At 36.1% G+C, this 22,217-nt stretch overlaps 1 protein-coding gene across 3 annotated transcripts in view; it reads left to right on the top strand.

Moving 5' to 3' along the window:
* The window catches only part of ORC5 (origin recognition complex subunit 5), a 95,089-nt gene that overhangs the window by 7,781 nt on the left and 65,091 nt on the right, over window positions 1-22,217 (top strand). For all 3 annotated transcript variants that reach the window (XM_046021170.1, XM_046021171.1, XM_046021169.1), the window contains exons 4-6: window positions 7,284-7,358; window positions 12,037-12,148; window positions 16,324-16,454. In XM_046021170.1, coding sequence (XP_045877126.1) covers window positions 7,284-7,358; window positions 12,037-12,148; window positions 16,324-16,454 — 318 coding nt within the window. The remainder of the gene's footprint in view (window positions 1-7,283; window positions 7,359-12,036; window positions 12,149-16,323; window positions 16,455-22,217) is intronic.

Genomic DNA, 22,217 nt, shown 5'->3' with positions numbered 1-22,217 from the left:
GTAAGGAAGGAGTGATCAGGAGTTTGGTTCAGGGCACATTAAAGCCAAGTACAGAAGTTCAGTTGGCACTTGGAGACTACAGTCTTAGGTCAGGAGGGGCCCATTGTGGAGATAGGATTTCAGAGTATAGAGGTAGTAGTTCTTAAAGCTATGAGACCATTAGGTCACCAGGAGAGTGAGTGAGTTAGAAGAGAGGTGAGTCCAAGTGCCTAAGCCTTGTGGCAGTTTCTTGGTTATGGGATGAGGAGATGAGGAAGAATGAATGAGGACAGAGAAGGAATCGATGATATATAAAGAAAATTTGAGTTAGTGCAGTGTCTTGGAAATCTTGCTACCCTGCCCCTTTCTTGGTCCTTTGACTAGGGAGAGCAGGGTTTTGTTAGAGCTTTTTTGATTTATGCTCATTAGCCTTTCTGTGTTGCTGATTTCTTCAGCCCCACATGTGTGCTGTGTCAGGCAAAAAGACAGCTGAGGCAATATGCCCTCTGAAGTGAGTTGTCATTCCTCTGCTCTTAAGGTCCCTAGCTGGTCTGTCTTCTCTTTACCTTTCAGAGCCCTGTTTGTTTTATATATAATATTCAAGGTTCTTAGTTTTACTTAGCAGAAGAAGAGGAAAAAAAACATCTATTCCCATCTTCAGAGGTAAAAGTCTAATTTCTTTTAAAACGCAAGTGCATAAGTGTATTCTTATACAGCTTTTTTTTTTAAAGATTTAATTAAATTTATTTGTTTATTTATTTGAGAGAGAGCATGAGAGGGGAGAAGGTCAGAGGGAGAATCAGACTCCCCATGGAGCTGGGAGCCTGATGCAGGACTCGATCCCAGGACTTTGGGATCACAACTTGAGGCAAAGGCAGTTGCTTAACCAACTGAGCCACCCTGGTGCTCCTACAGCTACTCTTAGTACAGTTCCGCACCATTACCTTGATTTATGCCAAGGCAACTCTAACCCACTATTACTTGCACCATCAGTGCAAATATCAACATGGTGAAAAGGGCAAAAAATGTTTCAGTATTATTATGAAAATAGTTTTGACTTTGCCAACCTTTTGAAAGGATATCAGGGACACCCTTCCCACCCCCAGGGGGCCATAGACCATACTTCAAAAACCAGTGTTCTAAGTAATAAATTTACGCTTTCAGTGAGATAAGGTAGGAAACAAGATCACTGGTGGAGAGGAACTTAAGGATTAAGAGTTCATATCAGAAGAGGGACATTAACGTGGGTTTTGAAATATCCAAAAATATTGGAGTTATAATAGGGAAGTGTTAGTAAGAAACTGTAATATTTAAAGAATGAGGAGGAATGACCTCAGTATATGTGGGTGACAACAGGGAGAGTTTCAAAGCTGAATGTCTTTAGGTAGGAGGGAAAATAAATATTCTATAAATAGCTTGATGAGTAAGTAGGGCCCTACTCATTTTTCACATCTGTTGGATAGAAGTTGGTATTCAGTAAGTACTTGTTAGTTGGCTAAACATTAAACATTAAGTGTGAGAAAGTTTGCAGGTGTTTAGTGTGAGACGTTTTTTAGAGTACATCTATAGGCAGTTCAGCTACATAATATATATGAATCGTTAAGCTTCAGTACTTAATTACAGAAAGGTAGCTGAGAATGTTTTATAGTCAGTAAACCAGCTTGCAAATTAAGTCTATTAGAATGCCTTTGTGTAAATTATTAAGATAAATGTTTGAATCTGAATTAAAATTTTTACTTCTCTGAATGTTATCTGATAATTGCTTTTGAAGAAGGATCATTTATTAGAATATCATAAAATCATTAATTATAGTAGGTTAACTAAATGAGAAGGATGAACTATTAATTTATTGCTTCAGCTTTGTTTTTTGCATAAATGGGCATAAAAATGGGCCAGTTATTTTAATTAATCTGTGTCCTGGATTAAAGAGTTACTTAAATGGAGATTGATGGGAAAATTGTATAATTGCATAGCGGAGAAAGTAATTTATATCTTTTTAGCAGTAAATAATTTTAGCTTTATTTTGTCTAATTAGGAGTGAAATATCTTTTTTTTTTTTAATTTTTTTTTTTTTTTCTTTTTTTACAGAGAGAGAGAGAGAGAGATTACAAGTAGGCAGAGCAGCAGCCAGAGAGGGGAGGAAGCAGGCTCCCTGCCAAGCAGAGAGCCCGATACGGGGCTCGATCCCAGGACTCTGAGATCATGACCTGAGCTGAAGGCAGAGGCTTAACCCACTGAGCCACCCAGGCGCCCCAGGAGTGAAATATCTTAAGCTGATTACTCATAGATTGTTTCAGTCTGTCTATTAATCAATAAAACCTAAAACAATTTGGACTACTTAGGAAAACAATATCATATTCTTTGCATTTTAATTTTATTCCTAATTTAAATGATTATAGTTTCCAATAAGATTTATTAATAAAGTGTGAATGTTAAAAAAAAAAACCAACTTTTAAAATTTCAGTTCTGAGAAGAAAATGTACAAGATGAACCTAGAACATTTTGCCATAATAGAAAGCTAGGGAACTATCAACTACAACTTGGGTCATTTCAGAAACACACAGAAGCTCATGTTTTGGAAGAATTAATATTGTTAAAATGTCCATAGTACCCAAAGCCATCTATATCACTATCAAAATTCCAATGAAATGTTTCACAGAAATAGAGAAAACAATCCTAAAATTTGTATGGAATCACAAAAGGCAGAACAGCCAAAGCAATGTTGAGAAAGAAGAAAAACAGCTTGAGGCATTATACTTCCTGATTTCTTTCAAACTATAGTGCAAAGCTGTAGTAAAACTGTGGTACTGGCATAAAAGTAGATGCATAAACCAATGGAATAAAATTTAGAGCACAGAAATAAATCTTTCCATATACATATAGTCAACTAATATTTGGTAAGGAAACCAAGAATGCTCAGTGGGGAAAGGATAGTGTCTTCAAATAAATGGTGATGGGAAAACTGGATAGCCATATGCGAAAGAGTGAAGTTAGACCCTTATTTTACACTACTCATAAAAGTTAACTTGAAATGGATTAAAGAATTAACTGAAGCCATAAAAACTCCTAGAAGAAAACATAGGGAAAATGTTATTTGACATTGGTCTTGGCAACAGGTTTTTATTATTTATTTATTTTAAAGATTTATTTGAGAGAGTGTGTGCACATGCTTGGAGGGGGAGGGGGCAGAGAAAGAGAATCTCAAGCACACTCCCAACTTGCATGGAGCCCAGCATGGGGCTTGACCTGAGATCATGACCTGAGCCTAAATCAAGAGTCAGATGCTTAACTGCCTGGGACACCCAGGCGCCCCAGCAATGGTTTTTTAAATATGACACCAAAAAGCACAACAACAAAAGCAGAAATTAAAATAAATGGGACTACATTGAATTAAAAACTTGTGCACAGAAGAAGAAGAAACAATCACCCAAATTAAAAGGCAGTCTACACAATGGAAGAAGGTAGTTGTAGTCATCTACTGAACAAGGGGTTAGTATCAAAAATATATAAAGAGGGGCGCCTGGGTGGCTCAGTGGATTAAGCCGCTGCCTTCGGCTCAGGTCATGATCTCAGGGTCCTGGGATCGAGCCCCACATCGGGCTCTCTGCCTCACAGGGAGCCTGCTTCCTCCTCTCTGCCTGCCTCTCTGCCTACTTATGATCTCTCTCTCTCACTGTCAAATAAATAAAATAAAATCTTTAAAAAAAAATATATATATATATAAAGAACTCATGCAACCCCATAGCAAAAAAAAAAAAAAAAAAAAAATCTAGTTAGAAAATGGTCAAAGGACCTGAATAGACATTTCTCCAAAGAAGACATGCAAATGGCCACGTACATGAAAAGGTGCTCAATATCACTAATCATCAAGGTAATGCAAACCAAAACCATGAGATATACCTCACACCTGTTAGAATGACTATCATCCAAAAGACAAGTATTGGCAAGGATATGGAGAAAAGGGAACCCTTGTGCATAGTGGTATAGCCACTATGAGAAATACAGTGTGGAGGTTCCTTAAAACATTAAAAATAGAAATACCATGTGATTCAGCAGTCTTACTTCTGGATACATGCAAAGGAGATGAAATTAGGATGTCAAAGAGCTATCTGCGCTACCATATTCATTGCAGTTTTATTCGCAGTAGTTAAGACTGTGTGTGTGTGTGTGTGTGTGTGTGTGTGTGTGTGTACATACACACACAGTTGAATATTATTCAGCCATGAGAGGGAAATCCTGCCATTTGTGACAACATGGATGGACCTTGAGGGCATTATGCTAAGTGAAAGAAATCAGGCAGAGACACTTAATCATATGTGGAATATAAAAAGCCAAACTTAAAGAAACAAAGGAACAAACAGAGGCTGTGGGATAAGGGAAGTGGAGAGATGTTGGTCAAAGAGTACAAGCTATTCTAATTATAAGATGAACAAGTTTTAGGGAATCTGTTATGCAACATAATGGTTATAGTTATGCTATACTGTGTTATATATACTTGAATATTGCTAAGTGAGTAGAATAGATCTTAAATGTTCTTACCACAAAAAAGAAATGATAATTATGTGAGGTGCTGAAAGTGTTAGCCAAAGCTATCATGGAAATCATTTTACAGTATATAAGTGCGTCAAATCAACATCTGTGTGCCTTATACTTACGCAGTTATAAGTTAGTTACATCTCAAAGCTGGGGGGTGGGTATAAAAAGGACCTAGCAACTTGTCTGAAGGGGCTTCCACTGGCCAAACATAGTATAGTTTGGTTATTAAAAAAAAAAAAAAATTCAGTAGATGGAAATACATTACATGTGTTAAAATCTGTGAATTTATAATGATACTAAACAAGTGTATAAAAAACACAAAACCTCAGTTTATTGGTTACCATGGGAGATTCATTTACTAGGGCACAGCAGTAGGCTGAATAATGGCCCCTGAGGATATTAGGTCCGAGTTCCTGGAACCTATAAATGAACCCTTCATTTGGAAAGAGGGCCTTTGCAAATGTGGTCAAGGGTCTAGAGATGGGTAGATTACCAGGTTTATCTGGGTGATCCCAAAACACAACCACAAATGTTTGTGTAGGAGAGAAGCAAATAGAGGATTTGACTAAACCACACACACAGGAGGAGGCTAGGTGATGGAAGCAGAGGCAAGCAGAGAAGAGAAACTTAAGAGATACTTGCCTTGAATTATCTAGTGGTGCAGCCACCAGCAGCTAAAAGAGGCAGAAAGGGGTACCTGGGTGGCTCGGTTGGTTAAGAGACTGCCTTTTGCTTAGATTATGATCCTTGACTCCCAGGATCAAGTCCTGTATTGGGCTCCTTGCTCAGCAGGGAGTCTGCTTCTTCCTCTGTCCCTCCCCCCTCTTGTGCTCTCTCATTCTCTCTCAAATAAATCAATTAAAATTCAAAAAAATTAAAAAGCAGAGAATGGATTCTACCTTAGAGCTGCTGGAGGGAGTATGGCCCTGCGAACACCTTGATTTTGGCTCCATGAAACTGATTTCAGACTTAAGACATCCAGAACTGTGATGAGACACATTTTTAGTCTCTTCTAAGCTACCAAGTTTGTGTGGTAATGTTTTATAGCAATCACGGAAAATGAAAAGAGGCACAAACTTACCCTGAAAATTAGTAGATAAAAGGAAAGAATCAAGCATTTATCCCTTTTGTCCTGTGTGAACTTTATTTCTGAGTAACTAAGTTACTTTCTGAGTAACAACGTTCTTTCTAGAAAAATGTCTTCCAACAAATGCAGAAGGGATCATAGAAAATTAAGTTTTGCAATACCTAAGAAAGTTCTGGATGTAGGCAATGATCATCTATTGATGCAGAAATTATTTGGTGAAAGGCTGCTGGGGAGCTTTTTGATGGATGGATCAGTCTGATGATACCTGAACCTATCAATCAGTCTTAACATCACAGACAGACAACCAGGTGTCGTGTTCCTGCTGATGTGATTCGATAAGAAATACAGAGCACAATTTGTGAAGTGTTCTTGACCAAAACTTGAATCTGAATCTGATCAAACCTCTAATTTATTGACTATTTTATAGGAAATATACTGGATTTAAGAACATGTTAAATGATACTAAAGAGGTACAGTCAGCCAATTCAGGATTTGGGAAATTCTTTACAATGGGTGACTGGTTTTCAACAGATACATAACAAAAAAGGAAGGGTCAGGGGAAATACTGTAATTTAAAATTGACTAGAAGATAGACCAAATACAATAAGATTCAACATATGAACCTTTTTGTATCCTGAATCAAATAAATGAACTCTTACGGAGATATTTTTGGGACAAGTGGGGAAATTTGAATTTGGTGTAATAACCATGTAATAATGATGTTAAAAAATATTGTTAGGGGCGCCTGGGTGGCTCAGTGGATTAAGCCGCTGCCTTCGGCTCAGGTCATGATCTCAGGGTCCTGGGATCGAGCCCCGCATCGGGCTCTCTGCTCTGCAGGGAGCCTGCTTCCTCCTCTCTCTCTGCCTGCCTCTCTGCCTACTTGTGATCTCTCTCTCTGTCAAATAAATAAATAAAATCTTTAAAAAAAAAATTGTTAAATTTTTTAGGCATGATAATGATACTGTGATTATGTTTAAAAAAAAAAAATGGGTCTTCATTTCTTAGAGCTGCATACTGACATATTTACAGATGGAGTGGTATGTCCGGGATTTGCTTTAATATAATCCAGCGAGATAGTGGAGGGGAAAAGTGGAGGTGTTAGAAGAAACAAGTTTGACCATATGTTAATGTTTGTTGGGGTTGGATGAAATATATGTGTGGGAGTTACTGATCTCCCTCTTTTTGTGTATATTTAAAAATTTCCATAACAAAAAGTAAAAATAAGGGTTAGGTTATGAAGACCTTGATTTTATTGTTACGGACTAATGGATGACCTCTTGAAGCCGCCGCCTCCTTTTTTTTTTTTTTTAAGATTTTATTTACTTATTTGACAGACAGAGATCACAAGAAGGCAGAGAGGCAGGCAGAGAGAGAGGAGGAAGCAGGCTCCCCACTGAGCAGAGAGCCTGATGTGGGGCTTGATCCCAGGACCCTGGGATCATGACCTGAGCTGAAGGCAGAGGCTTTAACCTACTGAGCCACCCAGGCACCCCAGTCATTTACTGATTTGACCTGTTTGAAATGTCTTCTACAAAATAAATACCAGTTAAAAATTAATTCACAGGTTACAATTTTTCTTTTTAACATGGAAAATGCAAGCCTTGAATTGTGCATTATATAATGTTAACATTTTGTAGAAAGCTTTGTAAATTGATTTTGACACTTTTTTTTTTATAAGGTTCTAGATAAAGCAGAATATCTAAGAGATATGGAAGCAAATCTTTTGCCTGGGTTTCTTAGGTTACAAGAATTGGTAAGTAATATATGAGAGTCTTTTCACCTTATGATATAATCAAGAGAGTGTCAAGTTTTATCATTTTGTCAATCAGGAGAGAAATGAATCTTAACATAATTTTAATTTGTATTTCTCTATTATGAATGTTGAGCATTTTTTCCAAAGTAAAAGCAGTTTGTGACTTGATAACATTTATTCTTTATTTTAGCTTTTTATTTCTAATTGTGAAGTGAGTAATCCTGCTTTCTTTTAAAGATTTTAGTTGTTTGCTGGAGTAGATGGTGGGGGCCCAAACTTCAGAATTTCTGAAGAATTTTTAAATTTTCTTTTCAGTAATCTAGAAAAAGAATGGTATGTCCATTCTGGATCTCTGGAGTTCTACCTCATGGCCAGTCAGTGTCAAAACTGGCTTTGGATTTCAATTTATAATTGTTTGGCACTGAATAGTATTAATACTACTCTAATTGCCATGGACTAATGAGAAAAGAGTAGGCATGGATTTAATATGCATATGTATCAGGTCAAAGCCAAATTATAGTAATATGGCAAATCAGGGTTTTGCCGAAGTTTGAATAAAGATAGCTGGAGAGAGAATTCATTGTTCACCAATACCAATTGGTATAGGAATGCTCAACTCAAAAGAACTGTGGCTGTTTCCTGTTTGTACCGTAATCACAAGTGAGCAAATATTTAGTTTGATCAAAACAGTATTGTTAATCATATTCAGTTACTGTTAATTTAAATTTTATTGATTTTATAGTTTTGTATTTAACTTACAGGCTTACTTTTGTTTTTGTTTTATTATCCTATAAGTACTTTGAGCATAATTTATACCTACCTAGTTTTATGTCTGTTAAATATTAAGTAACATTATAATGAAAATTAATATTTGGAGAGCAGTGCTTACAGCGTTTCCACCTTTGAAAAATTAAACATTTACTGAACATACTATTGAAATTTGAGAAACTTTTAGAAGTTCAGAGAGGCTTTCCAAGTGCTGTTGAAATCATTGTGTGCCTAAGGTCAATTCCTAAAATTCACTTTTAGTAATAGTATTGGGCGGAGGTGAGCTGTGAGAGTACAGGAGGAAAGACAGTTATAGCTCTTGGTAGCCATCTTGGAAATTTCCTCACATAGTCTAGTCTTTGCTACTCTTGGCATTTTGCCACTGAGACTGGGAACCCATCTTCTTTGAGTAGATGCCTTCATATTCTTCATTTCTTTTTTTGTTTTCTCTCTCTCTTTTTAAGATTTATTCATTTTAGAGAGAGAGAGAGAGCATGCATTGCACGTGTGCGTGCTCATGAGTCGGGGGGAGGGGCAAAGGGAGAGAATCTTGAAGCAGACTCCCTGCTGAGCATGGAGCTGGGTGCTGGGCTCTGTCTCAGGACTCCTGAGATCTTGACCTGAGCCAGAACCAAGAGTCAGATGCTTAACCGACTGAGCCACCCAGACATCCCTCTTGTTTTGTGTTCTTGTGTTGCATTTGTGTTTTTTGTGCATATCTTCATCCACTGTCCCCATTGCTCTAGGATTCCCTGTCTGGTGTCAGAGTGCATTCTTGCTGTCCTCTTGCTCTTCCACTATAGCTTACCTCACTTTTTCCCCCTCATGCCTAATAATGGTGATCATGCGTCCCTTCATAGTAGTTAGGCTTTTCACTTTTTTTTTAGTTGTAGTTATGGAAACTGAAGAAAACGAAAAGATTCATAGTAATCTCAACTCTACCAGAAAAGAGAATTGTTTTGATTTTAAATTGCTTGATTTTTAAACATATTTCATTTAGGAGAACTCTAATAAAGGCATTTCATGGTTTTTGTTTTTTGGTTTTTTGTTTGTTTTTTGTTTTAAGATTTTGCTTATTTGAGGGGAGCCTGGGTGGCTCAATCATTAAGTGTCTGCCTTTGGCCTGGGTCATGATCCCAGGGTCTTGGGATTGAGCCCCACATCGGGCTCTCTACTCAGCTGGAACCCTGCTTCTCCCTCTCCCACTCCCCTTGCTTGTGTTCCCTCTCTCGCCGTGTCTCTCTTTATGTCAAATAAATAAATAAAATCTTAAAAAAAAAAAAAGATTTAGTTATTTGAAGGAGAGAGAGTGTGTGCTCCTGTGTGCACGAGTTAGGGGAGGGATAGAGGGACAGAGAGAAGCAGGCTCTCCACTGAGTGGGAAGCCCAACATGGGGCGGGGCACAGGGCTTGATCCCAGGACCCTGAGATTATGACCTGAGCTGAAGTCAGACGCTTAACTGGCTGAGCCACCCAGGCACCCCAGCATTTCATGTTTTTTATAGTAAATATTTATTTGATTAAAAAATATTTATTTGATTAAAATGAATTAAATATTTGATTAAAATATTTATTTGATATAAGTATCATTGTATATTGAAGGTGAGATCAGATAAGAACACTACCAACTTAAAATTCTTTCAGATAAATATCTTCTCTTTTTTTATACCTATTTTTGAACTGATTTTATCAAATGCTTATAAATGATCAATGCTGTATGATCAAGATTTTATTTTTTTTAATTAATTTTTTATTAACATATAATGTATTATTTGCTTCAGGGGTACAGGTCTGTGAATCATCAGTCTTACTCAATTCACAGCACTGACCATAGCACGTACCCTCCCCAATGTCCATAGCCCAGCCACCCTGTCCCTTCCCCTCACTCCCCAGCAACCCTCAGTTTAAGTTTAAGAGTTTAAGAGTCTCTTATGGTTTGTCTCCCTTCCGATCCCATCTTGTTTCATTTTTCCTTCCCTACCTCCATGACCCCCTGCCCTGCCTCTCAAATTCCTCATATCAGACAGATCTTATGGTAATTGTCTTTCTCTGATTGACTTATTTCCCTTAGCATAATACCCTCTAGTTCCATCCATGTCGTTGCAAATGGCAAGATTTTTTTTTGATGACTATTTTGATGACTTTTTTTGATGACTATTGCATAGTATTTCATTTTCTATATATATATAGAAATATATATATATAGAAATATATATATATATATAAATATATCTCATCTTCTTTATCTCTTCATCTGTTGATGGACATCTAGGCTCTTTCCCATAGTTTGGCTATTGTGGACATTGTTGTTATAAACACTGGGGTGCACGTGCCCCTTCAGATCACTACATTTGTGTCTTTAGGGTAAATAGCCAGTAGTGTGATTGCTGCGTCATAAGGTAGCTCTATTTTCAACTTTTTGAGGAACCTCCATGCTGTTTTCCAGAGTGGCTGCTCAAGCTTGGGTTCCCTCCAGAGTGTAGGAGGGTTCCCCTATCTCTGCATCCTTGCCAACATCTGTTTTTTCCTGACTGGCTAATTTTAGCCATTCTGACTGGTGTAAGGTGCTATCTCACTGTGATTTGGATTTGTATTTTCCTAATGCTGAGTGATCTTGAGCACTTTTTCATGTATCTGTTGGCCTTTTGGATGTCTTCTTTGCAGAACTGTCTGTTCATGTCTTCTGCCCATTTCTTGATTGGATTATTTGTTCTTTGGTTGTTGAGTTTGATAAGTTCAAGATTGTATTTAGAACATACTTTTTATCCCTGTAGAAATAAATTCAAGGAGACAAAAAGCATTTGAAAGTAAAAATCTCTTCCTCTTTTTCATAAAGAAGCTAGATTTTTGTGGAATTGTTAATATATTGAACTCAACTGTCTTTGTTAGCCAAAGAATGTTTTTTTAAGTAATGAAAATTGAAACATAAGATTACATATAAGTTAGGAATTAATAAATAGTAAATCACCATCAAAGTGTCGTGTAATTTACATGTTTGGATCCTAAGAATAGCTACGAACAAAACAGCTATCATGTCTGTTCTGTCACCTTGGGAGATGTCAAAAAAAATGTGGGATGTGTTGTGGTGAGTGCTGTGTATTGTGTAAGACTGATTAATCACAGACCTGTAACCCTGAAGCAAATAAAACATGATATGTTAAATATAAAAAAATGGGGAAAAATTAAAATCTGTGTTGAAAATGCAGAGGTGTGTCTACAGACAAATTTGAATTGGCATCATAGGCATTTGTGGCCACTCTGTAGGAGAGTATACATGTTGAGCTTGTTTTCTGAAGTGTTCATTTTGGTATACTGATAATACTTTCCAAATATACTTCAAAAAATGACTGTTAACTTTACAGTAGTGTTTTGGGTGTGTATTTAACATTTTTTAATGTATACTCAACATGTTGAATAGTTGGTGTGAAATAGCTTTTAAAAAAGTTTCCTAATATTATATGGTTATAAGTACAGCATATCTATTTTTCTTATTTCCTCCCTGGGTTCCTGTAGCTATTTTAGTGTTGAGAGATGTGCATTTTTTTGTTTATTGATTGAAAGCTAATGATTTCTTTGAAAATTCCCATAAAAGGATCTTGTCTTAATTATTAAGCAAATGTGTTTCTTAATTTCTGTAAAATAAACTGTCTGACTGTCCTAGCATTCATGGATAACCAAAATGTTGGTGAACCTGAAAGTTTTATGGAAATTCTAAGTAGTTATGTATGAAAATTTGCAAGTGGATGAGCTCCTTGATTAGGTTTTATAAATAAGTCTTATTAATATGCAAATAGCTTGTTATATGTTTGTAACTTTGCTGGGTTTATTTGAAAGAAAAATTCAAATGGAATTGTTGCTCTGATTAAGATTTTTAAATGCGAAGTTACTTTTATTTCTCTTTCTTTTACAGGCTGACAGAAATGTGACTGTTCTGTTTCTCAGTGAAATTGTTTGGGAAAAGTTTCGTCCAAATACTGGGTGCTTTGAGCCATTTGTCTTGTATTTCCCTGATTATAGCATAGGTAAATTTTAAAACTTCATTTTGACAAACGATATTCACTAAAATAATTTTTGTTGTTTGAAAGATTAAGCTAGTATATTCAAATGAAATACTTTGATGTCTTAATCTCTTCAGATTTGCTGCCAATCTCAAAATGTTATGTATCTACAGTACAGAGGTTTTATTTTGGAACTGTGAGGGGTTATTCTCATATAGTTACTAAAATTTTTTGAATGAATATTCTGCACATATTTGTGCTAATGGTGTATTTTCATATTTTTTATTGTGATGTTGACATCCATACAAGTAAGAGCCAGACTAGGTTGGCAAAGCACATTTAAATTGTATTGAAATTTTTATTTACCATTTATTTGAGTGATGTATCTTTTAACTTTGTAAATCTCTCTCTTTTTTTTTTTAAGATTTTTTATTTATTTGACAGAGATCACAAGTAGGCAGCGAGGCAGGCAGAGAGAGAGGAAGGGAAGGAGGCTCCCTGCTGAGCAGAGAGCCCCATGCGGGGCTCCATTCCAGGACCCTGGGATCATGACCTGAGCCAAAGGCAGAGGCTTTAACCCACTGAGCCACCCAGGCGCCCCTCATTTTACTTTTCATTAGTGTTCATCTTAAAGTACCAATTAATTAGGCCTTGTGTTTCTTATTTCTTTTTGGTTTGATTTTAATCTTAAATTTCATAGATCTTGATTATTTTTGTCTTTGGAAGAACACTGGAACCTTTTGTGTTGCTGAATATTGTGTTGTCACTATACAAATATGATGCTTCTGATTCAAAGTTTATAAGTGTGAAGCCTAAAGTGGTTAGCAGGCTATGAAAAAATGCATTCCTTGACCTTGGCCTCATTAACACTAGCCCTCTGAACTAATCAGCTGTAAGCACTCATTGTTAAGATAAACACATTTTTGCCTATTTACACGGAAAGAGCAATCAAATGACACCTTGCCTTACTTAGCTAATTAACTGAAATAGAAGAAAGGTATCCAAAATAGATGAAGGGAGCCCTTATTTTCAAAAGCTTCTCTTCCGTGAAAATTGCAAAATAGGAAGAAGAGAAAAGGGTAGGAAGAAAAGGAATAAATCAAAGGATCTCATTTAAAAAATTCCTTTCTACCTTTGTCATCACTGTTTAGAGTTAACTTTTTGCATGACCCATTTAGGGTTTAAGTACTGCAAAACTATTTAGAATTTAAGGAAATTATTTTTTTTAAAAGCTGATTTTCTATTCTTAGTGGCAGTACAGTATGATATAATTGTAGAATTTGATTTAAAATTTTAGAAAGTAAAGATACAAAGCATTGTAGATGGAGAAAATTTGGGGACATATTTAAATAATAAAAGTGATCTTGCCAGTTTCAGAGAGTATAGACTACTAGGTTTTTGAAAAGTATATAATAATGGAGCCACGTTTAATCTGATGATTTAATTCAGGGCCTTTTACATACCAAGATTTTTTAAAAAAGCAAAACACCATAGTCCCATAGAAAGGCATTCAAAAAGGAAACCTTAATTGATAAACCAAATTGTAGTTAGGTAAGCATGGAACCAGAGTAAAGGGATAATCTTAGTGGCTAATGGCATCCAGTCATAACTTGATACACATATCATCTATAAGAATATGGTATTTCATGTTCAGGATGCCCTCTCTCAGCAGTGACCACTGGGGGCCCAGTTTGGAATTCTTGTTTCTGATCTCTGCCACATGCAGACTACTCCTCTTTTGTTAAAGCATTTTTTTCTTTAACCCTGGTGGATTTACAATGTACTTCATCAGCTTTTTGGTTTGGTTTAGTTACTGTATCATTTAGGAAAAGTTATGCTCTGATAAATAATCTAAAAATCTCAGTGACTTATAGTTTCCTGTCTTACAACCTTTGTGCTGTATTTGTCCCGTGTTTTACTTTTACATTGATTATAAACCACATATTTTTTAAAAAGATTTTATTTGAAAGAGAAAGGGGGTGGCAAAAGGAGAGGGAGGGAGAGAATCTCAAGCAGACTATGTGCCGAACACAGAGCCCAATTTAGGGCTTGAACTCACGACGCTGGGATCATGACCTGAGCTGATATGAAGAGTTGGACACTTAACTGACTGAGCCACCCAGGTGCCCCTGTTATAAACCCATATTAAATGATTATTTGGACTTTTTAATTTTTTAATAAAAAATATTGTTTATCTGGCCTGAGCTTCTTGGAGGTATGGATTGTATAGTCTTAGCAACTTTGGAAAATTTTCAGCTCTTATTTCTTCAAATATTTTATCTTTGTTCCTGTGCCCCTTTTCCTTGCCTTTTCCTGGGACTTAATTACATGTTATGTTAGACCATATGATATTGTCTCATTGAATCTGTTTACTTATTTAAATTTTATATCTTTCTTCTCTGTGTGTTATCAGGGATAGTTCTTTCTCTCTGTCTTTTAAGTTCACTGACTTTTTTTTTTTCTGTGTCTAACCTGCCGTTAATCCCATCCAGTGGAATTTATCATTACAGATCCTACTATGCTTTTGTTTTCCCTAGTAGTTTTGACCTTATGAGTATGTTTATAATAGTTGTTTTAATGTCCTTGTCTATTGATTTCCATAACCTCTTTCATTTTGGATTTGTTTCTGTTGACTAATTTGATCTATTATGGTATTCATTATGCTACTTTATGTATTTAGTAATTTTTTTTTAAAGACTTTATTTATTTATTTGACAGACAGGGATCACAAGTAGGCAGAGAGGCAGGCAGAGAGAGAGAGAGGAAGGGAAGCAGGCTCCCTGCTGAGCAGAGAGCCGGATGCAGGGCTGGATCCCAGGACCCTGGGATCATGACCTGAGCCAAAGGTAGAGGCTTTAACCCACTGAGACACCCAGGCCCCCTGTATTTAGTAATTTTTGATTGAATAATAGATACTTTGTTTTTTGTTGTATGTTGGATATTTTTCTAGGAAGCACTTAAATTTCTCGAAAATTTATCTGACTCTTTTAGGGCTATTTCCATGGACTCCAAAGCTAAGTTGGACTTTGTGTTTTTTATTTTAGTGCTTGTGATATAAAAGATGCAGATCTAGTAACAGCCTCCCATACAGAATCTGTTCAGGATAATATTCCAGGCATGTGCCTAGGCTTTGAAATGTGCTAGGTTTTGTTTTTTTCAGTCATCAGCCCTCTCAAAAAGAGCCCTTGATATATAACTATATATAAGTTTCTCTTAATATATATCCAGTGATAGGCCATATGTATTGTTCAGTCTTGGTATATCTATATCTAACTGTGAGGAATGATAGAGTAGTAGAGTCAAGAGCTGATGGTAAATGGCATAGTATCCATGGTGAAAATAACTCACCTCTTAAAGGGAATCTTAGACAAAAGGAAATTGACTGGATCAGAACATCCTCTAAGAGTTTTTGCTTGGAAGTATTGCAAAAATCCTGAACCTGTGAAACTGGTCGAAGAACTCCTAACGGGAGGAGTCTAAAGAGACCATTGCACCAGGGAGCCAGAGGGAATTGCAATAAGGAATGAATGACTCATTGATTTCATGTCATTGATTTTTGAATACTGGGTGATTGTTTCTCTTTTAATTTTAACTGTGCTTCTACAGTATGATATTTCCAGCAGGATAAAATAAAGTTTAGGATTCTAAACCTGTGATATTGCATGAAGAGTTTAAGGTAGAAGAGAAATACAGTAAAGATAACCAAAGCTTTATGAAGAAAACATGATTTATAAAAGGGGAAATGAAGTAAAGATGACAATTTTCGTAAAAACTTAGGGATTCTTTTTATTTTTCAGAAAATGAAGAGCATTTTCCAGTTTGGTGGTCATTTATGTAGTACCTCTGCCTGTTTTTTCTAGTTAGTTTACTTATTAGGCAGAAAAATTAATAGGATGTATATGCTTTTTCATCCTTGGTACTGATTTTGCCTGTAGAAGTTCTTGAGTTTTTATTTAGATGTCATTGTTTAATATTTGTCTTAAGCAATTTTTAGTAATGTTTTTAGAACATTAGATTTGTAATTTTTTTACTTTAGTCAAAAGTTGTGTTACTTTTCTAATCTTGTAACAAGTTTCCTATTCCTTAATAATTGCCGGGCCTGTATATTTATTGTTTTATACCCTTGTTATAAAATCCCAGAAGATATAACTTCTGGGGTGCTGGGTTAATCCTTAGGTTCATGTGTATCCTTTGAACAGGGAACCTTCAGAAGATCCTGTCACATGATCATCCTCCAGAGTATTCAGCTGATTTCTATGCTGCTTACATTAATATTCTTCTTGGAGTTTTCTACACTGTCTGCCGAGATTTGAAAGAGCTCAGACATCTGGTGAGTGAGCTTTTTACTTTAAAAAAAAAACAAAAACGAAAAAGGGGCACCTGGGTGGCTCAGTGGGTTAAGCCTCTGCCTTCCGCTCAGGTCATAATCTCAGAGTCCTGGGATCCAGCCCCACATCAGGCTGTCTGCTCAGCAGGGAGCCTGCTTCCCCTTCTCTCACTGCGTGCTGCTCTGCCTACTTATGATCTCTCTCTCTGTCAAATAAATAAATAAAATCTTATAAATAAATAAATAATTAAAAAAAAGAAAAGGTACATCTTTTAATATTTTTCTATATAGAAATGGTATGAGGTAGGCTAGCAGCTGTAAATTTATTCTAGAAATTTGGATATGGCCTTTTGAGGCTAACGTAAGTATGTGGTAGTCTGTTCCTTAGTACAAACTTCAGTCTGACCAGAAAACCTTCATTCATTTTTAGTTATGTCTTCTCACTCTTCCTTAGGAGTGTTTTTGTTTCCTTCTTTCTCTTTTTCTAATTGCAGAAAATGTAAAACTTCATTAAAATCAAAGTGAAGAGAAACAAGGTATAAAAGCTTAATAAATAATTTTGTTTTTAAATTTTTTGTAACATTTCTCTCGGGTTTTGTGTATGTAGCAATAGGAGTCTGGCATCCAGACTCCTTAAGAACTTAAGAATAGTCAGGATAGTCAGAAGCCTTAATTACAGGTCTTTCATGAGCCACTCGCCTTTAATTATCTTTATATAAAGGATTACTTTTAATATTTATATAAATGATTACTTAAAACATTATTTAAAAGAGTAGTAAAGCTATTTATATTTTACTAAAGAAATCATATTTACTTTAATTTTTCTTTGATCTGTTTTTTAATTGAATGTGAGGGGAAGGAGGCAAGAGTGTCTGGTTTCCCTTTTAGAAACCTTCCATTTATACTAAGATTTTGTCTACATGTAAGAAAGCGGTAACATATCTACGGCTGGAAAATAGTTACTTTTTTTTTTTTTTTTAAGATTTTATTTAGTTGGGGCGCCTGGGTTGCTCAGTGGGTTAATGCCTCTGCCTTCGGCTCAGGTCATGATCTCAGGGTCCTGGGATCGAGTCCCGCATCAGGCTCTCTGCTCAGCCAGGAACCTGCTTCCTCCTCTCTCTCTGCCTGCCTCTCTGCCTACTTGTGATTTCTCTCTGTCAAATAAATAAATAAATAGCCTATTTGTGATTTCTCTCTGTCAAATAAATAAATAAATAAATAAATAAATAAATAAAATAAAAGATTTTATTTAGTTATTTGAGAGAGAGAGAACATGAGCAGGGGGAGGGGCAAGCAGGCTACCCAGGACCCTGGGATCCTGACCTGAGCTGAAGGCAGATACTTAACTGACTGAGCCACCCATGTGCCCTGGAAAACAGTTTGTTTAAAAGGAACAGATTCTATAGATTTTAGCACATTTTCTTTGTTTTACTCTTTTCTTCGAGGGATTCAGTATGTGTTTGAATGTGTGAGACAGAATGCAGAAGAAGGTGACCGTTTAAAATTGTGTTAACATTTAGTATGTTTTTCGAAGTTTTAGATTTTAGGCTTCTTCTGATTTAGATGTAGATAGCAAATATCTTCTGAGTAGGGAAAAAACAAGAGACAAGCTGTTTTAGTTCAGGCTTGTCACTGACATGTCTCCAGCAATTGAATGTCTTGAATCCCTGGTGACCAAAGGAAATGACAACAGAGGGGCTTACAGAGAGGAGAGGGATAAGTACACGGTCCCTGCATGAGGTAAAGTAAAGGGAATGCATCTCGCTTAGGAAGTAACCTGCAGTTGCCACAATTTATCACCGATGTCCTTGAATCCTGTGGGAATCTGTGCCTGCAGCCATTTCAAAGTAGATCATAAAGTGTAAGAATAAAGAAGTGTTTAGGGAACTATTTCTAAAGAAAGTGTAGAAGAAAATATATATTTAAATATGGTATTTTTTATAGTCCTATATTTTATATAGTCCTTTTTTAGTCCTTTAGGTTTTACTGAGAAAATATTTAGGGATGAGATTATAGTTTTGTTATTGTTGTTACATCATGTTCATAAATTTGAAGCTTAAAGTGTGCTTTAAGCTTTTACTACTACTAGTAATGCTAATATATCTAAGAAATTATCTGTAAGCACAGGAAGAAAAATAGCAGTATTCTTGTTTTCCTCCATATGGAACATAGGGTAACAAAGATACTTTCAAGTGGATGCTATTGTCTATTTCAAAGTTCATAAATAGCATAGTTATTGAAAGTTTAGTCATGAAACTCTCAAATCTCAAATTCTTTCATGTATTTTTCAAACAATTTTTTTTTTTTTTTTGATGAGGAAGAGATTGTCACAATTCTGAAAATGGTTACAGATCTGTCCACTAGCTCTCAGTTGACTCAAAAGATAGTACACACTAATGTGTTTCTATATATACTGGTTATTTTTTCTTTATTTTTACAGTATGATTGTATGCTAGGGAAAAATGGTCCCTGAGAACTAAAATGAATGAGATCATAAAATTTTGCAAATAAAGAGTCATGAGGTCTGGCTCCAGAGCAGACCTTGGGTATGTTCATAAGCACTATGTTACAACTACCTCTTAAATAATAGCCAGTTTTATTGAGTACTTTTTGTGTACTGGCCACTCTTCTAAGCCTTTTACCAATATTGACTCAATTCTTACAAAAACCCTGTGAAGGAAGGCATTATCATGAATTTTCCATTTTATAGATGAAGAAACATAAGATGTGTCCTTTACCAGCTATGTTCTTGGCAAGTTACTTAACCTTTTTGAACTTGAGTTTTCTCTTCTGTTAAACAGGTATATTATCTGCCCCAGAGGAATTTTGTGAGTTAAAAAAAAGGGGGGGTGGGGAGCACATGTAAAATGCCTGATAGCTGAAAGGGATCCATTAATTTTAGTTTTCTTCTTCCCTCTGCTGAGCAAACTTTCATGGACTTAAAAATATATTGTAATCTTACTAATTCCAAGATCATAAACTATGGCTTGGGTATGGAGACTGCTAACCAAAACTGCTTTAGGTTTGCATCATATGTTAAAGTCATATATTAAAGAATATGAAGTTTGAAGGTTGATCTGGCAGAATAGCTATCATTCCGTTGATGGCCAGGTTTGGTTTGACAGATGGCTGGGTGAGTGGGTGTCCTTCACCATTGTTTTATGTCTTTATACTGATTGATTTATCAACGAGGATGTCTTTTCCACATAGAAAAGAGCTATTTTTTGGTGAAACATTCTTAAGGGGGAGAAATAACCTAGTTAGGTTTGTTTTTCTTTTACTTTTTTCTTGATTTTTTTGATTAAAGTATAGCATACATATAGAAAAACACAAGAGGTGCCTGGTTGGCGCTGAGTTGGTTAAGCATTGGACTCTTGATTTCAGCTTAGGTGTTGATCTCAGAGTCATGAGTTCAAGCTCCACACTGGGCTCCACACTAGGTGTGGAACCTACTTAAAAAAAAAGAGAAAAGCACATAAACCATACATATGCACCACAGTGAATTATCACAAAATGAAAACAGCTGTGTAAATATAATCCAAGTCAAAAAGTAGAAAAGAGCCCACTTCATGCTTCCTCCCAATTTCTACCTCTTCTTCCCTCACAGATAATCACTATCTTTGCTTCTAACATTAAGGGTTAGTTTTGCCTGTTTTTGAACTTTTATCTAAAGGGAAACATACAGTATGCATTCTTTTTTTATCTGTCTACTTTTGCTCAACATTTTGAGATATTCATCCATGTTAAATGAAGCTGTGGCGTATCTTGAGTGATCCCATAGTCATCTCCAGACAAAGAGGTAAGCAAGAAGCAGTATTTAGTTAGCTTTCCCAGTTGGGCCTTAATAGGGTACCTTTATTTTTGGCCTTGAATAATTAAGATTTCTTTTTGTATCACAACCACATTCATTGGTACTGATGTGTTAATAGTTTGTTCTCATTATTTTATTAGATATAGTATTTACAAGATAAAGTATTGGATAGTTTTAAAATTTATTTAAAAATTTTTGGAAGCAATTATGGGGCACCTGAGTAGCTTAGTCAGTTAAAGTGTCTCCCTTTGACTCAGGTTATGATCTCAGGGTTCTGGGATTGAGCCCCACATCCAGCTCCCTGATCAGCGGGGAGCCTGCTTCTCCCTCTTCTTCTGCCTTTCCCTCTGCTGTGCTCTCTCTTGCTCTCTCTCTGCCAAATAAATAAATAAAATCTTTACAAAATTTTTTGGAAGCAATTTCTAATTTACAAAAAGTTGCAGGTACAATAAAAAGAACTTTTCCTCTTTTTTCCCTAATCACCTGAGATTGTGACCTGATGCTCTGTGACCCCAAATACTTTAGCGCATGTATCTTAGAATGGCATTCTCCCACATAACTACAGTATAGCCATCAAAATGAGAAAATGGACTCATTGCTTCAGTCTGATCCTCAGACCCTATTCAGGATTTGCCAGTTGTCACAATAATGTAGTTGAGAGCAAAAGAATCCGATTGAGAATAACATACTGCATTTAGCTGCTATGTTTCTTGAACTTTCATTTGGAGTAGTTGTTCAGTCTTCAACTTTCATGATCTTGAGACCTTTGAAGATTATAGGCCAGATGTTTTGTGGAATCAGCTTTCATTTGTTTGCTTATGGTCAAATTCAGGTTATGCATCTGACAGAAATATCACAGAAATAATGCTTTCTTCTCATTGCATCTTGTCAGGTGTTAGAGGATTTCATTTTATTTTATAACTGGTAATGTTCACTTTGATCATTTGATTAAGATGGTATTTCTTTTCTCCTTGTTGTGGGGAAGTATCTCAAAACCTTGTAAATACCTTGCTTCTCATCAGAATTTCAACTTAATCATTTTTCATATCTGCCTGGCTTTAGGATATCCTGTTTTATGTTTTTTGGTTTTTTTATTTTTATTTTTATTTATTTGACTGAGAGAGATCACAAGTAGGCAGAGAGGTAGGCAGAGAGAGAGGGGGAAGTAGCTCCCCACTGAGCAGAGAGCCTGAGTCGGGGCTCGATCCAAGGACCATGACTTGAGCGAAAGGCAGAGGCTTAACCCATTGAGCCACCCAGGCGCCCAGGATATCATGTCATAATCACATGAGCACTTTAAAAAAGTTTTCTGTGGCTGCTGAAAGAAGGGGAAGTCAGTGATTGGAAAAATACTTTAACTTCTGGGTAAGGTGGGGATATTAATAATAATGTCTACCCCATAGGCTCATTTAGAGGATTAAATGAGTTAATGCATGTAATAAGGGTTCCATTGCTTGATTAAATCAGTGTTAATACAGATGTTCTCAGTTCTGATTTTTATTTCTCTAGTATTTCAGAGATGAAATGTAGGCATTCTTAAAAAGGCAAAAGAGTTCAGGAATTATTTCTGTGTAGCCTTGGAATATTGAAATATGGTTTTATATTTATACTTGAACATGTGTATTAGCTTTCTATTGCTGTGTAACAAATTACCACAAATTTAGTGGCTTAAAACAATACACATTTATTAGCTCACAGTTCTGTAGGTCAGAAATCCAGGTACTGTTGCTGGCTTCTGCTCAGGATATCAGATGAAATTAAAATTTTGGCTAAACTCTATTATCATCTTGAGTTCTAGGGAAAATAGCTTCCAAGCTCGTTCAGACTTGAGAGAATGCAGGTTTTCTTGGCTGTAAGAATGAGGTCTGAAGCTGTCTTGCCAGCTGTCAGCCAAGTCCCAGGCCTCCTGGAGAGCACCTGTGTTCTTTGCCATGTACCTATCCATCCACCAGCCA

The sequence above is a fragment of the Meles meles genome, chromosome 10, assembly GCF_922984935.1.
Source record: "Meles meles chromosome 10, mMelMel3.1 paternal haplotype, whole genome shotgun sequence".
Classification (NCBI taxonomy): Eukaryota; Metazoa; Chordata; class Mammalia; order Carnivora; family Mustelidae; genus Meles; species Meles meles.
Note: the sequence above shows the minus strand (reverse complement) of the source record. Positions and strands in the feature narration are given on the sequence as shown.